Consider the following 24,693-nt stretch of genomic DNA (forward strand, 5'->3'; position numbering starts at 1 on the left):
TATCTTTATACCTATTTTTATCCAATTAACAATAGACACGTATATTATTTTTCTTAATGACCCAATGACCCATCACCTCTGTGATGCACTGTGGCATTTTCTATCCAATTACTAACTATTACCCAAAAACTTCTAGGAAAAGAACATGAAGAAGAAAGAAGTAAGATAAGGGACAACACCCTAAATCCTCCATATTGTCTCCTGTTCTCTAAACTACTTTTTCACCCAGTGATTCAAGAAACTTTCTAATCTACACACCTACCTTTCTTATCTAACTTTAGCATTTGTTTTCATGTATCACCATGAAAACATGCTCATGAATTTCATATTATATGAAATTCAGTGTTCTCTTGGATCTCAGAACTAAATATTAAAAGCAAGGGCACACAGTCTGTATTTCAGACTCCAACAACATATCAATCTCATAAGTGGAAAATTTTACCATAAACCAGTTTTTTTCAAAACCTCAAAGCTAACTTTAAAGTATAGTGATAAAAATATAATAACCAAGGTGTTAATACTCTTAAATACTAATGACAAATTTAAGTGTCTTTGTAAAAGATAATTGCTCTCAGTCATCATGAATATTTTTTCATGTCTTGAAGTATACTTTATGACAAGGCAAGGGTTTCTTGCCTGTTAAAGTTGAAGGGTGTGTGTTTTTTGAGACACTAGCAAAGTCTTTTTGAATCCCTTCCTCATTACATTAAAATGTCTGTGAGACAACACGGTATATGGCTTCACAGAAAACATTTGGATTGAGAATAGTCCTCTGAAAGTACAAAGACTGATCTTCCTCATGGGAAATACAAATTCCCTGGTAGTCTTGGCAATTATAGTATCACATAGTGAAAGGAGAAGAAATAGCTTCTGAAAAATATTCATTCCAGTAGCTGTAAATGGGCTGTTAATTTTTTTAAGTATACTTTTATCTGACTCTTTGCACAACTTTGGTTTTAACTAAATGTAACTAGCTGCTTTTACTGAGTGCATAGACTAACATACTTATTCTTATCAGGTACCAGGTCATCAGTACACCAACTGACATTTTCATGGTGATGGAATATGTTTCAGGAGGAGAACTGTTTGATTATATCTGTAAAAATGGAAGGGTAAGAAGTAGTCCAACTCTACAGATCAATGACTTGCATTCTGTTATTGCTTTTGCAACATTCCTGTTAATTGAAGGTTTGTTTCTTATGTATTCAGCATTAATTTTGCAGTTAGCAATTAAAATATACCTTATGAATATATCTTTTTTTGAAAATAAAAATGGTTATATATTAACATGTTTCAGATCTTTATGTATGACTTTGTAGCATTTTTCCACTCTACAGAAGAGTAAATGATACTGATATGTTAATTTACAATTACTGTGTACAAACTAGATGGATATGTTACCCAGTTGGAGTAGCAGAAAACTTTCTTCAGTATAAACTATTATTGAAAAGCTACTGTTGTGCCCTTATTACCCTCTTCTACTAATAGATTGGTTTCTGGGAAAGTCCTAAAGTCACTTTTGACAAACCATCTAGATAGACAGGATACTTTTAGTTAGTTGTTAGACTGAGCAAACTTTAACATGGATTAGGGTGTGTTTATAGGAAATACCCAGTTAAGTCTGCTGTTTAGGGCTAGCTGCAAATAGGAGCATAAGCAGCATCCAAAAGTTATCACTTATAGACTCATCAGCTTTTTTCAAATTTAATCTTATACCATGCTTAAATATCAAAGTTCATTGATATTCTAATTAGACAAAGTTAATGTTTGGGTGCTAATATTTCTAATTACTGAGTATATAACATCTGCTGTATAAAGTATCAAAACTATAAATGATAACTTTTGGTCATTGGAAAGTTTCCTTCAATTCATATAGAGGAAAGTCAAGTTATCCTTACACTCTCTCAAAATTGTTTAAAACCTTTGTTTGTCTTAGCTTGATGAAAAAGAAAGTAGACGTCTGTTCCAGCAAATCCTTTCTGGTGTGGATTATTGTCACAGGCATATGGTAGTACATAGAGATCTGAAGCCTGAAAATGTGCTGCTTGATGCACACATGAATGCCAAGATAGCTGATTTTGGTAAGCACTGCTGTTTTATATCTGATCACATATCTGGTGTTATTTAGATCCTGTTAATTTAGATCCTGGCTCGACCCCAGGACCTTGCTCGCTTTTCTCACTGCCGGTAGAGTTTTCAAAATTCACATCGAAACAGTTTCTAATTGCTAAATGCAGTCTTTATGAGTGGCTACAGTTGAAAACCCAAAACAACTACCTTCGAAGCAGAGCTCCCGCCTTTCTCTCTTTCGTGACAGCTTTTGCTAAAGCCTCCACTTCCATAGTTTTTTCTCCTTGGCTGGGCACTGCTGACGAGCCACCGGCGACTTGGACCGGAGCGGGGGGGGGGGTCGCTCCGCTACTGTCGGTGCGATGCCCTGGCTGCAGACAGGCAGCTGCGGAATTCACCCTAAGGCAGCTCAAAACCGCTAACTGCAGTGTCTCTGAGACAAGGAAAAACAAAATGAAAAGAGAACTCAAAACGGAAAAAAACTCCACTTAAGCAAAGCCCAAACAGCCAGCAAAGCAAAACCCGTGCGGCAAAAGGGGGCCACTCGTTCCAACAGACTTTAAAAGCTCCCTAGAAACACACCCCTTCCCCCTTCCCCCAAGATTCTGTCTGCACTGTCGGTTCTTAAGGACACAGTAACAAGTTTTGGGCACAGGTAGATATGGAATAAAATAACATTACCCCAGGATATATGGGAAACAGTTAAATGTGTATACTTGAATATCCTGATGGTAAGACATAATACAAGAAAATATGAATGTAATCCAAATTGGTGTTCTTGCACATGTGTAGAATTTATTTTCCTTTAAAGCTTTCTCTTTAAGTCAGGTGTTTTCTGTGACTGGGTGCAATTGTGAACTGTCTTGTTTGGTCTTGCTTAATATTTTCTCTGAGAATGTTAAATAGACTTAGTTCCCCACCTTGCCACTTCAAAACTGACTCTCTTATTATCTGTTTCTTTATCTATAAAATGCAGATGCTTAACATAAGTACAGTAAGTAAGTACAGTACAGGAAAAGTTAATCATATTTAAGAACTACATTGCTCTAGTAAAATACACTACTTCTAAGAAACTGCTCTAATTTCACTTTAAAAACTCTACAGATGTGATTGAAAAATGTAATTAAAGCATAAAAGGTAAAATAAGAACAGTTTTGCAAACTTTTGTGCTTTTAGCTATATAGCTGCCTAACTAATCGGAAAGCTTAACTGTTTATACTAGCTGTTTAACACAGCTGCTGTGAGGACTGGTAGCTAGTTTTTGGAACTGTCTGTATTGGGAAACCTGACCACATAAGCATAATAAGGTATTCATAGTCTTGTAGGTGTAGTAGAAAATACTTGCCATTGTAAAACACTTGGAGGTCTGAAAGATGCAATGTAATGCTGAGTATTCTAAGTATAACTTAAAAGCATGATGTTCAAGTATGTGGGTGCAAGTATGAAAACTAGCCTAGCTGTGTTCTTTCATATTCTTCCCCCACAGTACGGGCATAATTTCTGGCTGAGTTCTCTGGCCTGTACTGATTTTGATTATGCAGCCCTCAACGAAGAAACTAAAAGATATTTTACACAGCTATTCAAGAAGTGGTAATTCTTTACTGATCATAGGGTATGCCAGAGGCTGGTGAATGAGGGTGGTTTAGTTCTAAAGTACACTTTAATCACTAACAGTATTTAGTATAGCTTGATTTTTAAACTGTAGTGTTTCAGAAACCAGTTGAAGCAGTGTTGGAGTCTAAATTGTGGCAAGGCTATGTGCACTCTTCAGTTCCCTTATTCTATATAACCTCCTAAAGAATTTTAGGCAATTCTGTGGTAGCATCTTCCACTTTGGCATTTAGAAGTGAATATGATTTTTAAGACACTTTCTTGTTAGTTACCAAAATCCTATATTACTGTGTTGCTCTCTCCTTTAGAGCAGCTTTGTTCTCTATCATGGTTGTGTAATCCAGAATGGATTAATTTTTGTCTTGGAATTAATATGTTTTTGAACATTCCTAGGTTGTGTGCAATAATGGATTGATATTACTCAAGTTTCTGGTAAACTAAATGCAGGATCATGTGTCATTCTCATATAAAAATTTCAATCACTCCAATTTTTCCTCCTTACTAAGATAAATTATTTAAATTTTTAATTTGAATTACCAGTGATTTTTTTTCTAGGTGGTATATGCATTGTGAAATCACTTTGCTCTGTGAATCTTTAGTAGTTACTCTTGTATACTTGCAGGTCTATCAAATATGATGTCAGATGGAGAATTTTTAAGAACAAGCTGTGGTTCCCCTAACTATGCTGCACCAGAAGTAATTTCAGGAAGGTAGTTTCTTTTCTACTGGATGCATGTGTGCATGTACTTCAGTCATTTTGCTGCTTAATTCTAAAGGCTACAAAATAGTGTAATTCACAAGCTTTATACTAAGAAATTGTGGGTTGAACTCTTAAATGCCTTGATAATTTTTCATAAATATTTAAGACTTTGACCTAGCTTTGAATAGTTTTTGTAAGGTGGAGGTGATGTCTGATGTCCCAAATCCAGTGTGTACAGTGTTCCTAAATTGCTTTAAAAATCTCATTTGCAGCTCAGATCTTGGAAGTAGAGATACAGATAGAAATACAGGCAAAGTCTACTGTGAAGTTGAGCAGCAGTGAAATATCTGCTGTAGAATCTATATTCAGTCTGAATTTACTCAGTGATTGTCAAATATGCTGCTTTCAGTTACCCGTGCTAATATCTTTTGCTGATTGGAGGCCAAATGTATGTTTTATTCATGAAGTATCAAAGAAGATGTGACAAGTTCTGCTATGTGGACTTAATTTTCTTAGCCTCCAAGACATGGAGGCTAGATGACTACATAGATTGCACTCAAACAGTGATAGCAATGTATAACATGGACTTTCTTGGTAGTAGGTGCAAATTTCTTTCAGTTTGCCATTATCTTAAATTGTATCTGTGGATTATTTTTATACAATAGAGGGGAAAACTAAGTACTTTTCTTGTTTCTGTTGCATATATGAAGAGTGAAGACACTAGAGTTCAAGGCATAGCACTGAATGGTATAGTAATTGCAGATTAGTTGTTCAACGTTCATATACTCTTGATTAACATGATACAATTTAAGAATGTAGAAAAAAACATATTTAAATTTATTAAGCACAAATTGCTAATATTTAACCTTATTCCCAGATTATATGCAGGTCCAGAAGTAGATATTTGGAGCAGTGGAGTTATTCTCTATGCTTTGTTATGTGGAACACTTCCATTTGATGATGATCACGTGCCAACCCTTTTTAAGAAGATATGTGATGGTATCTTTTATACCCCTCAATACCTGAATCCATCTGTATCTAGTCTTCTGAAACACATGCTGCAAGTAGATCCAATGAAGAGAGCAACAATCAGAAACATTAGGTAAAATGTTAACTGATATCTGATCAGAGGAGGCTGGAATGGTAATTTTAATGAAAATATGCAGAACAAAGAAATCATTTATAAAGCTTGTCCCTGTTTTATAGTCTGAGATGAAAAATCCAACTTTTGTTTCTTTGGCTTTAGCTCTGGCTCTGATCTCCTGTGGCCAATGAAGTATCTACTGGTAGTCAGAGTAAAACAAATATATATGTTACATATAAAAATTCTGAGAAATTCTAGATTTAAGACTACTAAAGCAAGCCTGTTTACCTGCAGAATGGTTTGCAAAAACTGTACTGTATTGACTTCTCTGGGCAAGAAAAATATTTGCTGATGTGAACTGCTGTTTTGTATTGTAAATGTCTGAGGGGAAGTTATTACTTTAACCTGATAACTATTGCTTTTATTCATATTTCTGCAGACCCAGCAAAATAATCTGTTGGGGTTGAATATTCCATGTATAAGATGGCACTCACTATTCTAGCTTGAAAATCCTGACATGAACCTGTGTATGAGTGACAATTGCTACATAGAATACTGATAATTTTAAGCTTACAGCTAGAGATAGCCATCATGGACTCCAGATTTCAAGATAGGATTATGGAGAGGGTGACCACTTTGACAAGTGGACAGTGGGTAGAATTAAAAAAAAAGGTAGCTTCATGCAATAGCATAGTTAGGTATTCCTGTTTTATTTGTAAGAAGCTCTAAGGAGAGAGCTCTGAAATACTACCTTAGTGAAGATGCTTCCTCTTTTGAGGATGGAAGTTATCAAGTTAGCAATGTTTGTGTTCTTTCAGTAAAACAAAAAATGTGTTATATATATCCCTTACTACTTCATTAAAATGGGAAGTACTTTCATAGAATAATAGAATGTTAAAGGGTTGGAAAGGACCTTAAAGATGATCTAATTTCAACCCCCCTGCCATAGGCAGAGATACCTTCCACTAGACCAAGTTGCTCAAGGCCTTATCCAACCTGACCTTGAACACTTCCAGAGATGGGGCATCCACAACCTCCCTGGACAACCTGTCCCAGTGCCTGACCACCCACACAATAAAGAATTTCTTCCTAATACCTAACCTAAGTTTCTCCTCTTTCAATTTTTACCCATTACTCCTTTTCCTGTCACTACAGTTCTTAACAAAGAGTCCCTCTCTGGCATCCCTGTAGGCTCCTTCAGATAGTGGAAGGTGCTGTGAGGTCTCCAAGCTGAACAGCCCCAACTCTCTCAGCCTGTCTTCATAGGGAAGGTGTTGCATTCCACTTATCAAGTTAGTCTCCCTCCTCTGGACTTGCTCCAACAAATCCATGTCCTTCTTATGTTGGGGACACCAGAACTGAATGCAGTACTCCAGATAGGGTCTCAAAGAGAAGAATAAAGGGGCAGAATCACCTCCCTCGCCCTGCTAGCCATGCTCCTTTGGATGCAGCCCAGGATTCCATTTGCTTTCTGGGCTGCAAGCACTCACTGCTGGCTCATGGTGAGTTTTTCATTACCCATCACCCCCAAGTCTTTCTCTGTAGGGCTGCTCTCAATCACTTCTCTGCCCAACCTGTAGATGTGCCTGGGATTGCTTTGACCCAGGTGTAGAACTTTGCACTTTGTTTTGTTGAACTTGATGAGGTTTGCACAGGCCCACTTCTCAAGCCTGTCAGAGTCCCTCTGGATGGCATCCTTTCCTTCCATCATGTCAACTGCACCACACAGCTTGATGTTGTCAGCAAATTTGCTGAGGATGCCCTCGATCCCACTGTCCATGTTGTTGACAAAGATGTTGAACAGTATTGGCCCCAGTGCCCACCCCTGAGGAACACCACTCATCACTGGTCTCCACATGGACAATGAGCTGTTGACCACAACTCCTTGCATGCGACCAGCCAGCCAGTTCTCTATCCATCGAGTGGTCCATCCATCAAATTCATGTCTCTCCAATTTGAAGACAAGGATGTCATGCGGGACAGTGTCAAACACTTTGCACAAGTCCAGGCAGATGATGTCAGTTGCTCTGCCCTATCCACCAGTGCTGTAGTCCTGTAACAGAAGGTCACCAAATTTGTCAGGCATGATTTCCCCTTTATAAAGCCATGTTGGCTGTTAAAAATCACCTCTGTTTTCCATGTGACTTAGCATAATTTCCAGGAGAATTTGCTCCATGATCTTGCCTGGCACAGAGGTGAGACTGACTGGACTGTAGTACCCTGGGTCATCTGCTTTCCCCTTTTTAAAAATGGGGGTTATTTTTTTTTTTTCCAGTCCTTGGGAAATTCACCTGACTGCCACAATTTTTCAAAAATTATGGATAGTGGCTTAGCAACTTTCTCTGCCAGCTCCCTCAGGATCCATGGATGAATCTCATTGGGACCCATGGACGTGGGTACATTCAGGTTCCTTACATGGTCTTGAACCTGATGTTTTTCTGCAGTGGGCTTAAGATCTTCATTCTCCTAGTCTCTTTCTTAACTTGGGGGTGTGGCTGGAGCACTTGCTGCTGAAGACTGAGGTATAGAAGTCACTGAGAAGACTTGCAGAAATCAAAGCACTGACTGTAACTTTTCTCTAAAAAATCCTTTTTGTTTCTCTGATTCTTCTGCTTTTCTTCTATATTTTTCTTTCTCTTCCTAGATTTCTCAGTCTACTTTGGACTGAATTCTTTTGGGATCCTCCCTCATGGGGAGCTCTGCTTATCTTAGTTCTCTGGTTTGAAGAAAACTCCTGAGCTCGTTAGAATCTTGTTTCTTGTGTTTATTAGGTCATCACAAAACTTGGCAGGTCTCTCCAGACTGGCTGCACAAGTTTAAATCACTGCAATCTGGTACATTTCTTTCTTCTGATGGTACAACAAGGCCTTGTGGCTCACTTTGTGTCTGAATGCACAAAATGGCCCCAAACAATGCCGCTCTTTTATCTTTATACTTATTTTTACCCAATTAACAATAGACACGTATATTATTTTTCTTAATGACCCAATGACCCATCTTCTGTATACTGCACTGCGGCATTTTCTGACCAATCACTTACTATTACCCAAAAACCTCTAGAAGAAGAACATGAAGAAGAAAGAAGAAGGACAAGAGACAACACCCTAAATCCTCCATCTTGTCTTCTGTTCTCTAAACTAACTTTTTCACCCAGTGACTTAAGAAAACTTTCTAATCTACACACTTACACTTTTAGCTTTTTCTATCTAACTTTGACAGTTGTTTTCATGTATCACCATGAAAACATGCTCATGAATTTCATGTTATATGAAATTCAGTGTTTTTCTGGATCTTAGAACTAAGTATCAGAAACAAGGGCACACACTCTGTATCCCAGACTCCAACACTGACAACTAAACATTGTAAAACTTAAGCTAAGTTCCTATCCATTCATCTAAGTCATGTTAAATAAGTCTGAAAGAGAAGTGATATGAAAAATGATGTTGAAAAAATGGTGACTACAGAGCATGGATGGATTTTTGAATCCTAACAATTTTGTCCTGTTAGCTATGACATCATCTCATTTTAAAGGATAAACTTTTGAGTTTAATTGACTACCTTATTTTTTCTAGTGGCATGTGCATGCAAAGAAAGAGGTCCACTGTAACAAATAATAACAAAATATTCAGTTATTCAGCTGGAGTTGTGCTTTATAGTCATATAAGAAAAACTTTTTCTACTTCTAAGTTAATTGCTTTCTGTCCTGGTTTAGGGCAAATTTGGGAGAGAACCTCCAAATGTGAGTCCCCCCATAAAAGCAAATCAAGCAGCCCCTCCCCCCAGCTAGTTTGGGAAAAAGATTTCCTTGGAGAAAAGTAGAAAAAACCTGTTTATTTAACAGAAATTGAATAATATTAAACAATAAAACCTCTCGCTGTTCGATGTAGTGGCAAATCCAGAAAAAAAGTCCCTTTCATGTGGTGTAGCTCGGCTCGCTCAGGTTCTTATCAGTCCCTCTGGTGCTGGAAAGTGCTGAGGCCCAGGCCCCAGCAGGCCACAGGCGTGAGCTCCCAGGGTTTGTCTGGGTTTTTTTCAATCTAGAGCAGATTTGAACAGATCCAAGAAAAAAGGAAAAACAATCCAGGGAACTCCCCTGCCTCAGCTAGCTATAAACTAACTAAAAGCAAAAGAGAAGCTCTGTCCCGCTGTCTGTCCGTGCTGCAGACACCACAGTTCAGAAGCAGGATGCGGGGGAGTGAGTATTTTTCCTCAGCACAAGCTGTGCACTTCTTCTTCCCCCTCCCGCTTCGCTCTCAGAGCCAGTCTTAAAGGTGCAGAACTTAATATGTAACATAAACAAGGCAATTGGGGATACAAGCATCATAAAGTCACCCCAGGACACTTCCTTATGATGAAAGTACATTTTGCTCAATGCAGTTGTGCTGAGGCATGTTCTCAGGCTCATACTGACTAGAGCTTGATCAATATAAGTGCTCTTAAATCTGTAGCAAGTCTTTATGCTATAGAGTAGGATACTTATAAAATTAGCATCATACCATATTCTTTGACTAGTTAAACAGCTTACTTTAGGCACACAAAACTATTTTTTTTCATATGATTGGGCAACCTAAGTATTTGGTTCCTTCTATATGTTTCCTTTTCACTCTTAGCCTATGGACACACTGGTAAAGAGGTACAGATCAACTCTTCTCTAGCCTTCCCTCAACTCTTTAAGTCTTGAAGAGACAGCAAGGGGGTTTTCTGAATGGAAAACTCATAGGCAGCTTGTTAGCTTGTTGGGGGTGGGGTGCATGTAACTCCAGTGTTCAAACATCTACCAAAAAAAATTATTCAGTATCAAGATTTCTTTAATTTGTTAGATATTCTTATGTATGTACTTGGGGAGGGACAGCTTTGATTGAGTAGCATACAAATTTCAGTTGAAAATATCTCAAAACTAAAATTGTTTTTCTTTTTACTGCCACTAACTATAAACCCAATGCCAAAACCACAGCTATTTATATAAAAAGCTGGTTGACTTATACAAAGATATTATCCGTGATCAGGTAGTTGAAACCCTTAGAGGAAAGAGGCATTTTTCAGTCTCTTGCAAAATGTCTAGCAAAATCTTGTGAAGGAGATGATTACTTTTCATTATGTACTGTTGTGCTGCACAGAAGGGGATGTGTACTGATAACTTGATATTTTTTGAATAGACTAAGAATAATTTTATTTTTAAAATAATTTAACAGTAAAAAGGCTTGCTTTGCATATATATACTCAGATTTTATTTTTAAATCTAGAGAACATGAATGGTTTAAGCAGGACCTTCCCAAGTACCTGTTTCCTGAAGACCCATCATATAGTTCTACCATGATTGATGATGAAGCCTTAAAAGAAGTGTGTGAGAAGTTTGAATGCACTGAAGAAGAAGTGCTAAGTTGTCTGTACAGCCAAAATCATCAGGACCCTTTAGTGGTTGCTTATCACCTCATTATAGATAATAGAAGAATAATGAATGAGGCCAAAGACTTCTACTTAGCTACAAGCCCACCAGATTTTTTTCTTGATGATCACAATCTGTCTCGACCTCATCCTGAAAGAGTGCCATTCCTAGTAGCTGAAGCACCACGTCCCCGCCATACTCTTGATGAGCTGAATCCACAGAAGTCAAAACACCAAGGTGTAAGAAGAGCGAAGTGGCATTTGGGAATACGGAGTCAGAGTAGACCAAATGATATCATGGCTGAAGTTTGTCGAGCAATTAAACAACTGGATTATGAATGGAAGGTAAAGAGTAAAGGGTCTTTACAGCAGACAAAAGTAAATTTTTGTTTGAGCTGTGTAATTGCATAGCCTTGACATATGAAACTGTGTTGTCCTGTGCTGTGGAAAATTGACTTGTGTGCCTGTACTGACTAGTTGTGTTTGCTGTGCAGGAAAGGTTTGGTGGGGGAGGCTATTGTGGTGGTTTTAAAGCACTAGCTAAAAATCACCAGAAAACTTATCTCTTGCTGTGAGATATGGATTAGGAGAAGGGAAAAACAGGCTCAAAACTTAAAAGGAATAAAGAAAGTTTATTAATAGAACTACAAGAATAAGAAACCAGAATCAAACCTCCAGAAACCCTTCCTTCCCACCACCCAACCATTCCTTTGTCCAACTGACAACATAGAGACAAAACCTGGTGGTTGAAACAGTACCAACCATACAATAGTCTTTTCATCAGTCTTTGTAGAGAAAGGAGTTCCCTTTTGTCTTTCCATGGAGAGTTCTCCACAAGAAAACAGTTTTCTCATGGCTTTTCATTCCCATGATAGCAGCGGCCTGGAAAGAAAACTCTGCCATCATGCCCTCTTCCCATTTTCACACCACTCTGAGGTGTATTCATGGGCCATGAACTCAAGGGGTGTTATTTTAAGGATGAGTTATTCAAAGGCAAGGTTCTCTTCATCTGTCTCTGTGATCATCTCTGGGAACAGAGGTTTTCTCTTTTTCTCCCTGGGGGCCAAGGGTCTTCATCAACTCTTACTTTTCACTCTCTGTTCCAGCATCTCATGGGATCATAACTACTCCACCATCTGCTCAGCTTCATCAATGGATACTTTTGCTCAGTTGTACACTTTGAAATACTTAATTCCCTCCAAAATACTCTTTCATGAATTAAAGGAGTTTTTCAGAACATTATTGTCCATCTCCATGGCCTTACCAAAAGAATATTTTAGCTTATTAAAGCATCTCCTCATTCTCTTCCCATCTGAGGCTTGATTCCTTCTTTCACTGACTTTGATGGTTTATATTGTCTCTTTACATGTTGATCACTCTCGCTTCCCTCTCTCTGGAAAAAGGATTAAATCTGCAGGTCGCATCTGGGTAGTGAAAGGGTTAAAATCTGGCTCAAGCCGTGACAGGTATTCATGGTGTTGGATTTCAGCTCGGCAGCGCTGGAAAGGCCACGGACTGTTTTTGGGACCGGAAGGCTTCCCAGGAGGGTCGCAGCAGAGCCCGGCCCCAGCCTGGGGAAATCCTGCAGGCTCCATCCCCCACCTAGGAGTGGGGGGGAGGCCAAGAGGCCAATCCCAGCCCCCACCGGGTCGCATGAGCCTGGGGCGGGGCGGGGGGGGGGGGGGGGGCGGAATGGGGGCCAGTCAGAGTTCTGTTACCTTTCAAAGCTGGAAACAAAGAGAGCCAGAAACTCCCGGGCTTAGGTTTAAGAGGTGGTATTCACAGGGTTGATCTCACTTTTCAGTGGTGAACAATACTGTCAATTCTCAGAAATGGCCAGCTATTGGCCAGGTCTCAAGCAGAGAAGAAACTCCCAGCAGCCTCTCTCTCAAAGCCTTCACTTCCGTGGGTGTTTCTACTTTTTTCCCCAAATGCCAAGCTATCATATTCCACCCCTTCAACTCTGTGAATACCTATATCAAAATTCATCAAAATTATATTCAACATACAAATTTATTTAAAACAATAAAACTACTAAATTGACAGAAAGGAAGGGAAAAAAAATCCTGGGCTTTTCAAGGCCCAGGATGGTATTCCGGGCAGTGGCGTGAGGCACAGAGTAGGTTTCCAACCGTCCAGTGGTGGCTTCTACCATTGTGAGCATGTAGCACTTGCCTTGGTGGGTTTGAGGCAGTGTGATGTAGTCAATCTGCCAGGCCTCCTCATACTTTTATTTGGACCACCACCCACCATACCATAGGGGCATCAGCGGCTTGTCCTGCTTGATTGCAGCACATGTCTCACAGTCATGAATAACTTGAGAAATACTGTCCATGGTTAAATCCACCACGTGCAACCTGGTCCCTGAGCAAAGACAACCCCATTAATGGGTTTGTCTGTACACGAAGCAGAATTGATCCAAACTGTCTTTCCTAACAAACCTCTAACATGTACCATTGGGACTTTGTCTCTATGTTGTCAGTTGGACAAGGGAATGGTTGGGTGGTGGGGAGGAAGGGTTTCTGGAGGTTTGATTCTGGTTTCTTATTCTTGTAGTTCTATTAATAAACTTTCTTTATTCCTTTTAAGTTTTGAGCCTGTGTTGCCCTTCTCCTAATCCATATCTCACAGCAAGAGATGACTAAGTTTTCTGGTGATTTTTAGCTAGTGCTTTAAAACTACCACATTATTTGGTGCATTGGCTGGGAAACGCAAATTGGTGAATCTAAACTGCTACAGCTATTTATGCTGACAGGAATAATCTTGCTGATGTGTTTACTCTTTCTACTGGGGCTCTGGGAATATGTTGAGCAGGGTGTTTTGTTTGGGGTTTTTTGGTGTGCTTCTGTTGGTAAAAAAAAAAGCTCTGACAGATAAACCTGAAATCACCTAATAACACCAGTGAGTTGAAATAAGTAAAACAATGTGCACTGCTTCTAAAACAGTTCTAGTTACTAAGTCAAATCTCTTGTGTACTAGGTTGTAAATCCATACTATCTGCGTGTTCGAAGCAAGAATCCAGTGACAAGTGCATATTCTAAAATGAGTCTACAGTTGTACCAGGTGGATAGCAGGACATACTTACTGGACTTCCGTAGCATTGATGGTATGTAAAGACTTACATAAGTCAATGGACTTGTAAGGGGAATAATTTTAAGGGCAAACATAACTTACTTGTTAATAAGTGATGTATTGCCCTTTATTAGTTTAAGCCAAGGTAGTTCTACATTAATGTTTCTTTATTCCTTCCTTGTCTAATGTTCCTATGATCAGATGATTAGCTGTTTCATTCCTTAAATAATCACTTTTTGGCTATATCAACTCTCAAACTGCTCCATTTTGTGTCTGCACCAGCACTAATATTGCTGGTGCAAAAGGGAAAGGATTGTTGGAGGTGAATTTTGAATCAACCTAAACTGGTTTTGTGGCCTCGCCCCCATTTAAGCATTAATTTAGATCTGAAGTAAGTATGGGAAGATATTTTCCTAGTGAAGATAAAGCTTGGCATTTAGGCATGCAAATTAGACTTTAGCTGTACATTGCTGTACTGCATCTGGCTGAGATGGAGTTAACTTTCTTCATTGTAGCTGGTATGGTGCTGTGTTTTTGATCTGTGACTAAAACAGTGTTCTGGCTATTGCTGAACAGTACTTGCATAGTATCTAGTCTGTTTTCTCACTGTGGTGCACCCAATGAGTAGGCTGGGGGTGAATAAGAAGTTTTGAGGGGACAGAACCTGAACTGCTGACCTGGCTTGATCAAAGTGATATGTCATGCTATATGATGTCATGCTTAGCAAAAAATCTGAGTGGATGGGAGTTTGGGGAAGGTAGTCATTGGTCAGAGACTGGCTACGTGTCAATATGCTTATAGGAGGTGGCACATGGCTGCCTTTGCATCACTTTTTTTCCTTCCTTCCTTCATCTTAATAAGCTGTTTATCTTAATCTATGAGTTTTCTTGCTTTTGTATTTCCAATTCTCTTCCTCCATTGCACTAAGGGTAAGGTAGAGCGAATGAAGGGCTGGCTGGGGATTTAGCTGTCATCCAGGTCCACCCCACCAATGATAGGAGTAGACAAAATTTAAGATGAGCGTACGCTTGCAGTAAGTGAAGTCTTGAAAGCAGTTGGACAGATCTGTAGAAAAAACTTTTATAGAGTGACAGTAACACAGTATACAACTCTGTTGTGGTTTAAGACCAGCTGGGAACTAAGCCTCACAGAACTGCTCCTTCACTTTCCCCTGGTAGAATGGGGGAGAGAATCAAAAGGGTAAAACTGAGAAAACTCATGGGTTGAGATAGAGACAGTTTAATACAGAAAGCAAAGTCCACATGTGCAAGCAAAGCAAAACAAGGAATTTGGTCACTCCTTCTCATGGGCAGGCAGGTGTTCAGCCATTTTCATCATGCATAACAGTTACTTGGGAAGACAAATGCCGTTACTCCAAACATCCCCCACTTCCTTCTTCTTCCCCCAGCTTTATATGCTGAGCATGATGTCATATGGTCTGGAATATCCCTTTGGTCAGTTGGGGTCAGCTGTCCCATCTGTGTTCCCTCCCAACTTCTTGTGCACCCCCAGCCTACTTACTGGCAGGGCAGTATGAGAAGCAGAAAAGGCCTTGATGCTGTGCAAGCTCTGCTCAGCAATAACAAAAACATCTCTGTGTTTTCACACACTTTCAGCACAAATCCAAACCATAGCCTCGTGCTAGCTACTAGGAAGAAAATTAACTATTCCAGTGAAAACTAGCACAAAGTGCAAGTCATACCTTCCTGAAAATGGAGGAGCAAATATAGACTGGCCATAATACTCATTTAAGAGCATAGTAGACTAAAGCAAATTATTTATAGCCAATTGTGCACATGATATGCCTAGGAAAACATGTCATGGAAAAAGGATTTACTAGAATATGGCTAGATTACAGTATGGGATGACTAAGGCTAACCTGATCTAACTTGGCAGTGCAATTCTTACCTTGTCCCTTCTAACCATACAAGTGCTTGCTTAAGTCTAATAGTATTTGATACAGGGCATTAATCACTTTACTGCACTGACCTCTACTGTAGTATAAGACAAATGCCATTCCTGTTGAACGGGAGATGACTGCTTAGAGCCATGTAGCTGGGGCAGCTGCAGTCCTGGCCTCAACTCTTGAGGAAATACAAGCCTAGGTGTCCTGGTTTAGGGCAAATTTGGGAGAAAACCTCTGAAAGGGGTCCCTCCAGAAAGCAAATTCAAGCAGCCCCTCCCTCAACTGGTTCAAGAAAAAGATTTCCTTGGAGAAAAGTGGAAAAAACTGTTTATTTAACAGAAATTGAATAATATTAAACAATAAAGGGCATGGATTTGACATCTCTCTTCCAACAATGAAGCTGATCTGACTTTCCTTCCACCACAACTAGCCATTCTCTATCCCTCTTACAAACTGTAGTTTAAAGTAGCTTTGATGTGAAAACCCAATTTCTTCTGTGTTCACTAAGTTCTCTAAGAAATAACTTTTTCTGGTGACAGGTGCGAGTCAAAACTAATGTTGAGTATTTAAAGTAAGAGTAGAGAAACTTCAGTAGAAAATTACCTTCAGTATGAGGTACAAATACTTCCATCTTAGAAGTAAACTGTTGCAGCCCAAATGCATATTAAAGGGAAAAATTTCCAAAAATGAAGGATGTAGATGCTAGCATTTAATGCATCAATGAATTATAAGGAAATACAAATAACAGTCTGAATAACCAAATAGAAAGAAAGCAAATAAAATACTATCAAAAAGCATCTACACAATGTTCAAATTTTTATTTGACTTAACTTTATGATGCTGTCATGTTTCTGTTTTAAGTTTAAGCTAAATCTATTTAACAATTAGCTGCTGAAACTACTTCATGAAAAATGTGGTGTGTGCTGGTCTAAACTAGATCAGATAGTCCTGGAGCACAGTTCAAAGCACAAGAATAATTAGCATAAAGACATTTAATTCTGTTTCTATATGCATAAGCTTTTATTCTGTATCAACTACATACAGTTGCAAAAGCTGTTTATGTATTAAACATTTAAGAAAATCAAGATTGAAAGTGTGAAAAGGGGAAGTTTGCTGTTCCTATGATTAATTTTCCTCTTCTCTCCAATTGTCCCTCAGATGAAATTACTGAAGCAAAATCTGGGACTGCAACTCCACAGAGATCAGGTTCTGTGAGCAACTGTAGATCCTGTCAAAAAGATTCAGATAGTGATGCACAGGGAAAATCTGCAGATATATCCCTTACACCATCAGTGACCTCTTTGATTGATTCTTCTAAGGCTGAATTAACTCCAAGACCAGGGAGTCATACAATCGAATTCTTTGAGATGTGTGCAAATCTTATTAAAATACTTGCACAATAAGTTTGAAAGTGGGCTTATTTCTTTTACAGCAATAAGCATGCTTAAATCATAGTCAGATGCTTCCAGTTATAATCAAGTTAAATTAACTAAGGTACTGAAAAAACTAGCCACAGAATGCAATTTTCAGGGGGATTGGAATGATTATAGGCCATTATGTATATTATTTTGAAGCTGGAGTGAATTCTGATTGTCTGCTGTCCAATAGCATAATACAGGTATAGGAAGTCACGTGCCCTTGGGGCAGTGTTTATAACACTTTACACTGATTGCAGATTAGAATTCAAATATTTAAGTTATGCTGTCCTTCTTGCTATTTTTCACTGATAATACATACATCTAATGCACTGTAAGTAAATGTAGTTCAATGACTTAAGTATGACTTGATCATCATCTATAGTTGTGCCTTAGTTGATCAGAATTGTCAGCATCTAACAGTAATATGCTAAAACTGCTGTTTCTTCCCTCTTATTTGACAGTAAATGATAAAGAATAGTTCAATGCATTATAATATACTATTTTTAATAACAGATAAATTTGATTAAATGCATGCAAATCCAACCAGGTGAAAATATATGTAGGGGCTCTGTAACGCACTAAGGGTGAAATTCTGTGGGCTGTAAGTAGAACAATTCAGGCTACAGCAGTGGTGAGAGGCTTAATGCTGAGAACACTTGGCACCCTGTGGGCTGAAACAAATTGTGGTTCTGTGAAGGAGAACTGTCAGCAGGTTCCTGATCTGTGCAGATTTAGTAGTTCATATCTTAGTGTGGTAGCAGCACAGCAGTTTCCCATTGCTGCTGCAGGCTGAGAATCCTGTTCCTTATAAACACATGCATGTAGTTAATACCACAGCTCTATGGCCTCTTGCATGCTATTCCAGAATCTAAAATTTTCACTTTAAAAGTATGTTCATACTTTGATAGAACTATTTATATCATATGCTACCTTGCCATATATCTTATAGAATTCACATTGCAGTTGAAAATACATATATAGGTTTTGTTTTTTTCAAATCCACCTTTATAGTGAACTCTGCCATTTAAATTGTGGTGTTAATAGTCGAACTTTTCAGTTGAACATTTAAAACTGATCATGACAGCTTATCATATAATCATGGAATGGTTTGGGTTGGGAGGGACCTTAAAGATTATCTGCTTCTAACTCCAGGGACACGTTCCACTAGACCAGGTTACTTGTAACCCCATTCAACCTGGCTTGAACACTTCCAGGGATGGGGTGTCCACAACGTCCCTGAGCAACCTGTGTCAGGGCCTCACCACACTCATAGTAAAGAACTTCTTCCTAATACCTAATCTAAACTTGCTCTCCTTCAGCTTAAAGCCATTCCCCCTTCTCTTGTCACTGAAAAGTCCCTCTCTATGTACCTTGTAGGCCCCCTTTAGGTACTGGAAGGCTTCAGTAAGGTCACCCCAGAGCCTTCTCTTCTCCAGGCTAAACAGCCCTATGTCTTTCAGCCTGTCTTCATAGGGAGGTGTTTCAGCCCTCTGATCCTCTTTGTGGCCTCCTTTGGACTTGTATTGAGAGACCGCCAGCTTTTTCACCACCCTTCACAGAAGTAAAAGTGAACGCTGTTTATTTCTATCTTTAGCACACCTTTAATAGGGTTCTACAGGGTCTCCGGGCTAAGCAAGTTACTATTGGCTAATACACACAGGTTTATATTCTTTCTCTTATACACAAGGATATTGTTTTACTTTATTCTCTCTTCTGCAGGAAGGTTTCAAGGACTTTAGCCTTTAATATCACGACATTTCAAAGACTGGTTTGTGCAGACAGGCCTTTACTAATATATAAAATATATCAACAGACTTGTTCTAAAAGGTCAATGTATTTTCTTGTGTTGGAGGCCCCAGAGCTGGATGCAGGACTCCAGGTGGGATCTCACAAGAAGAGAGTGGAGGAGCAGAATCACCTCCCTCAACCAGCTGGGTATGCAGTGATAGGATGTGGGGGAATGGCCTTAAGCTGAAGGAGAGCAGGTTTAGATTAGATATGAGGAAGAAATTCTTTATTATAAGGGCGGTGAGGCACTGGCACAGGTTGCCCACAGGTTGTGGATTCCCCATCCCTGGAAGTGTTCAAGGCGAGGTTGGATGGGGCTTGGAGCAATCTGGTCTAGTGGAAGGTGTCCCTGCCCATGGCAGGGGGGTTGGAAGTAGATGATCTTTAAGGTCCCTTCTGACCCCAGCTATTCTGTGATTCTATATCAAGCTTATCATCCACAACCATCCTCCCAGGGATAATTCTTGATCCTTTCTATGTCCAGCCTTTACTTGTGCTTGGGATTCAAAAAAATTTTAACAGTAGATTTCTGTTACCAGTGTCATAAATCCTACCACAGTTATAGTTTTTGCAATGTTTTCAGAACAAAATTGAACCTTAAATGTTAAAATCTTAGCTAATACTTGCAAAAAAACATTTAATCTCTTGTAAACTGAATGTAATTATCCACAGTTCCATTTTCATCTAGCACTAATAGATGTAAACACTGCACAATAAACTATGTCATAAAACATTCACATTCATCAATGAGTATTCTCTTCAAAATCAACTTCATTACCTACTTCCTTTCAAAGATTGCTATCCTGGTTAGAGACTGGAAACAAGGCATTATTATGAACAATAAAGTCTTGACCCTGAAAATGAATGCAAGTTATTGTCAATGTCTAGCTGAAAAATGATAGCTACACCTATAAGAACAGTCCAATCCAGGCCAACTGGTTCCAGTTGTGAATATGCACAGCACAGAATTTGAACAAACTTAAAGCTGATTAAGCCCTGGAGCTGCTGTAACTGTGTTCTGAACTGGGAAATGGTGTCATTTGCCTAATACGTAGGTACATGTTACAACTCCAGTTCTTTAACCTCAAGTATCACAGACTGTCCCCATAATGCAAGGTTCTATTACTGTATCTCAAAGTGGAAAATTTCTCTTAAATAATGCTTTGGGTTTAAACTTCTGAGACTGAGATGTCAACATGAGACCAGCTGCCAATCCTACATAAGTGGGGGTTTGTGTTATGTGGGGTCTTTTTAAGCCTTGTAAGAAATTATTCTGATGTACTAAATAAATCAGTGTACTCATTTTTGTTACCCTTTTATTTTGAAGTTGGTAAATATTGTACAATATAACAAATTCAGAGGTTTGGGGTTTTTTTTAATTGCAGTAATTTCTCACTTAGAATTGGTTTGGAATCACTGAAAGGGTCTCTGTGTATGTTTAGCTAAATATTTATAAATGATATCTGGTCCTGGTTTGCAAATTTGTAATGCTGACCACAGGTGCAAGGTGTCAAGGTACAAATATATTTTAATTTTTATATACTTTTTGGCAGTCATGCATTAAGGCAACCTTGGTTATTTTGTCTCAGTATCTGATAGTTGAAGAGAGTTTCTGGCAGAAGTGTACAGTATGTATAGCTTTATTTAAAGGAAATTTTATTGGCATGATAAATCACTTTTGATGGACAAAAGTTTCCTGATGGAACAGAGTTAGGGTAGGGTTTGGGTTTTTTTGGTTTGTTTGTTTGTTGTGGGGGTTAGCTTATACAGTGGGGGGGGGAGGGAGAAAGGGGGACTGACAAGCTCTTTGAATCCAGAACAGTTGTCTGTTGTGTAACTTTCCTATGCTTTGTAGATCTTGCTTGTTGAAACTGCTTTCTTCAGATGTTCCTACTGATCTTGCAGATCATGTTTTAGCATCACACTAGTATCTGCCAATAGGTTGTGAAACTTATGCAAATATACCAATTGGTCTATATTCCCACTGGAGTATGTTGAATTATTTTGTCTTTGTATTGTAAATTTTTTAAAAATGTGGATAAACATGATTGACCATGTACATTATAACTCACTAGGTAATGGATAAAAATTTCATCCTGATAGTGCAATATTTTTTAAAAAAATTCATGATTGTTTTAATATCAGTGTTTAATACCAACTTGGAAATAAACTATATTTTACCAGTTGATTACTATTATAAGATGTAAAGTCCTGTTTGTTAATAAAGATGTGCCTAGTACCTGTGTTGTGGGTTGGTTTACTTTTATGGGTTTTTTTTTTACAAAGCTGGATGGTTCAAATGCTTTATAACATAATAAGCCCTCAATGGACCTGGATTCTTGTTTCCTGACACCTCCCTGTTGGTTGTGCTGGGCCTTGTTCCCAGCTAGGGTGACCCCCCTGCTGGGAGCATCTGTCCTGAGGATACTTTGCTGGCTGTGAAGCGGCTGTGGGGGGAAGCTTCCCCATAGGCAGCCGGTCAGAAGGCATTTAGGATGGTACAGCAAGAGGTCTGTGTGGCCATTGCAGCTCATAGTGGTTTTGTTGTCCTTAAAGTAGGGTTCATTCTCCTGGTGTCCAAGAAGCCGATCTAGACACAGAGTTGAGTTTTTTATTACGTCAGTGCAGAGATAGGTGGTAAATCCACAAAGCTGGCACACCCTCAGTATGCCAGCTTATTGAGAAACCGCTCAGACTATTCACCAAGTCTTCACAGAAGTATGGCAAACGTCGTTTATTTCTATCTTTAGCACACTTTTATAGCGTCCGACAGGGTCTGCGGGCTTAGCAAGTTACTGTTGGTTAATACATATTTTACATTCTTTCCCCAGTACACAAGTCTATTGTTTTTCTTTATTCTCGCTGCTCCAGGAGAGTTTCAAGAACACTGCCTTTAATATTGTCGTCTGAATTAAAGGCTGGCTTGTGCAGACAGGCTTTTACTAAAATATCATGCTTTTACTCTATTAAAATGTTTCTCTACACCAGCTCTCTGTATTTATACACTTCTGACAGTGAAAGATCAAGATTTCCCATATGTAAAACAACCTAAAGCCATTGACTACACCTTCCTTCATCTCTGTTTAAAGATCTAGCATGCAAGTATTTTACAGTGCTTGCTCTGGGGAAGGGGCTTATTTGAGTAAGGGACAAATAAAGACGATGGGTGGGTATTTTAATAAGTTAATTTTAATATGTTAATGACTAAAGGTTAATGTTCTAGATACATAGTATAATATTGGCTTTTCACAAGTATTAAGATGAATGCTGTTACCGCTGAAGATGAATAGATCACACGGACACAGGTCGAGGTGTGGTGAAAAGAAGAGCAAGTTTATTTTTCCTCCCAGGATTTATAGGCTTCTTACCACGGCCAGGGATTGGATGGTCAGGATAACACTTTCTCACTTCACTGGCCATGAGAGATGCCCATCACAAGACGTGTAACAGAAAGAATGTACACATATCTATGTTTATAGTTACTGTCCTGGGAAAGTCCTTAGAAAACCATGTCAGCAAGCTCAGAAGCTGAGTTTTCAGGGCGACATCTCACCCTTTTTGGTTTAACAAAAAGAAAAGAAAAAAGAAAAATTAACAAAGAAACTAGCAACATTATAAACAATCAAAATAATAAATAATAGAAAAATACAATACTCCATACAATCAGAAGGCTGTAATTTCAGGGTGATATCTCACCCTTTCGTTATTACAAAAAAAACAAACAAACCAACCAGAAAAACAACAAAAAACCCCAAAAAATAAATGAAACAAATGTCCAACATCAGCACCTGCTTGTGGATGGCTCTCAATTTGGTCACAGAGGCAGAATCCATGGCAAAACTGAAAGGTGCCTGGGAAAACATATGAAATGGTATGACAGCAGCCTGTAATTCCATCAATTGGGCTGATCCAGCCTCATGACTCTCCAAAAAAAAACTCAAAAAAACAAAACAGCGACATCAATGGAAATATTAATGTAATAAACTTGAAGAGCAGAAACTGCTTGCAGAACCTCCTCCAGCACCTACTGTGCCTCTGGGGTCAGTGTCAGAGGTGACTTTAAAATCAGAGTCCCCCTTTAATAGACCAAACAAGGGAGACAGTTCTGTCGTGGTCAGTCCCATATAGGGACACAACCATGTAAAAGTCCAGTACTATCTGGACATCATTCATGCAGTGTCTGCACTGAATGCAAAAAAAATAATTGCACCTCCAGATGAGGGACTGTTTGTCCCAAAAATTATTTTGACCCTCAAATAATTTCAAGGAGGTTGTTTCTGGAGTCACTTGCAGCTCCATATCATCGGCAAATGCTGGCAAATTTTTCATGCCTTATAGCAAAATCTCCATTGATATCTCTGTGTGGGCTCAGCATTAATGATAGCTGGCACCAGAAAGGCAAATTTTGGTCTGTCATCGGGATGCAAAGGAATTGTAAAAAACAATCCTTCAGATCCACGATGAGGACTAGACAATCAGCAGGAAGCATGGCAGGTGAAGGCATGCTAGCCTGCAACATCCCCATGCTTTCCATCATAACATGAACTTTCTGGAGGTATTGTAGCAGCCTCCATTTCCCAGACTTCTTCTTGATACAGAAAACAGGAATGTCCCAGGCACTGGTTGAAACTCCAGATCACTGTGATCCAACTGTTCCTGCATCAAGTCACGGAGGGTGTCTAGTCTATCATGAGAAAGGAAAACAGAATCTGCTGAACAAAGAGTCAGTCTCAAGTTCTTCTTTGCATAGAATGTGTCAGCATCGGGTCCAAGGGTCACTCCAAGGGACCGTCAGCAAACCTGACAATCGTGATGTCCATGCCAGTGTCAAAAAGCCCACGGAAGCTAATCTCTGACAGCATCTCACCAAGGATGGACAGGGTGCAGACCCGTTCAGGATGATCCCTGGCTGTCAGAACAGCAGTCCAGTGACCCAGGGAGGTCCTGGGAACTCGAAGCCACCATCTCCCCGCAGCTGGTTCTCAGCTCTGCGAGCATAAAACTCAAAAGGCACAAGGTGAGCAAATCCGGGTCCCGCAGGGATAGGAACAGGAGGGGTGAGTGTGAAACCCATGGCAAAAATGCACCCCAGGAAATCCGAATCAACGTCCCCTAGGTGAGCAATGATGCCCTGAGCAGTGGTATGCAACCACGCCACAAGAAGAGCACTCATGCCCTCACCCACCGGACCAAAGCATTCGGAAGCACATGGAATGCCTGATACACTCAGCTGCACAGTCATTTGACAAGAGGACAAGGTCCACAGGCCAGCCGAAGAGGCTCCAGCAGCCTGGGACCTTTTTCCCGTGGAGGCCACCGGCTTCTATCCCGCGGCAGCACCACCGGAGCTAGTGGTAAACAGCGCAGGACCTTGGTCTGCCACAGCCACAGGAGGTGACGGGGGAGGGCTGCCTCCAGCCGCAGGCTCAGGCAATGCCCGGGAACCCGAGGCGGGGGGGGTTGGAGGCAGCTCGGCACGGCCCGCCTCCAGCGCCGGGAAGGACCGAGGCGCCAGTAAGAAGCACAGCCTGTGAAGCTGAGGCACCGTCCTGCTCTGCTGCCAGGGAACAACCCGGGCTCACAGGAGGGGAATCCGGCAGCATGGGGCCGGCAGAACCACTCGCAGCACCCATTCCCACGCCCCACAAATCCGGCGCGG

General features: G+C 39.8%; 1 protein-coding gene across 5 annotated transcripts in view; it reads left to right on the top strand.

The window, feature by feature from the left end:
- LOC131591639 (5'-AMP-activated protein kinase catalytic subunit alpha-1-like) overlaps window positions 1–21,012 on the top strand; it is a 57,216-nt gene extending 36,204 nt beyond the window's left edge. For 3 of the 5 annotated variants that reach the window (XM_058862546.1, XM_058862550.1, XM_058862547.1), the window contains 7 exons: window positions 1,019–1,112; window positions 1,937–2,081; window positions 4,304–4,391; window positions 5,259–5,483; window positions 10,709–11,195; window positions 13,830–13,956; window positions 16,987–21,012. In XM_058862546.1, coding sequence (XP_058718529.1) covers window positions 1,019–1,112; window positions 1,937–2,081; window positions 4,304–4,391; window positions 5,259–5,483; window positions 10,709–11,195; window positions 13,830–13,956; window positions 16,987–17,231 — 1,411 coding nt within the window. In that variant the 3' untranslated portion in view covers window positions 17,232–21,012. Of the gene's footprint in view, window positions 1–1,018; window positions 1,189–1,936; window positions 2,082–4,303; window positions 4,392–5,258; window positions 5,484–10,708; window positions 11,196–13,829; window positions 13,957–16,986 lie in introns of those variants that run through there. The other 2 variants (XM_058862549.1, XM_058862551.1) reach the window with 2 other exon arrangements.
- Window positions 21,013–24,693: the final 3,681 nt, after the last annotated feature.

This window comes from Poecile atricapillus, chromosome W (genome assembly GCF_030490865.1).
Source record: "Poecile atricapillus isolate bPoeAtr1 chromosome W, bPoeAtr1.hap1, whole genome shotgun sequence".
In the NCBI taxonomy this organism is placed as follows: domain Eukaryota; kingdom Metazoa; phylum Chordata; class Aves; order Passeriformes; family Paridae; genus Poecile; species Poecile atricapillus.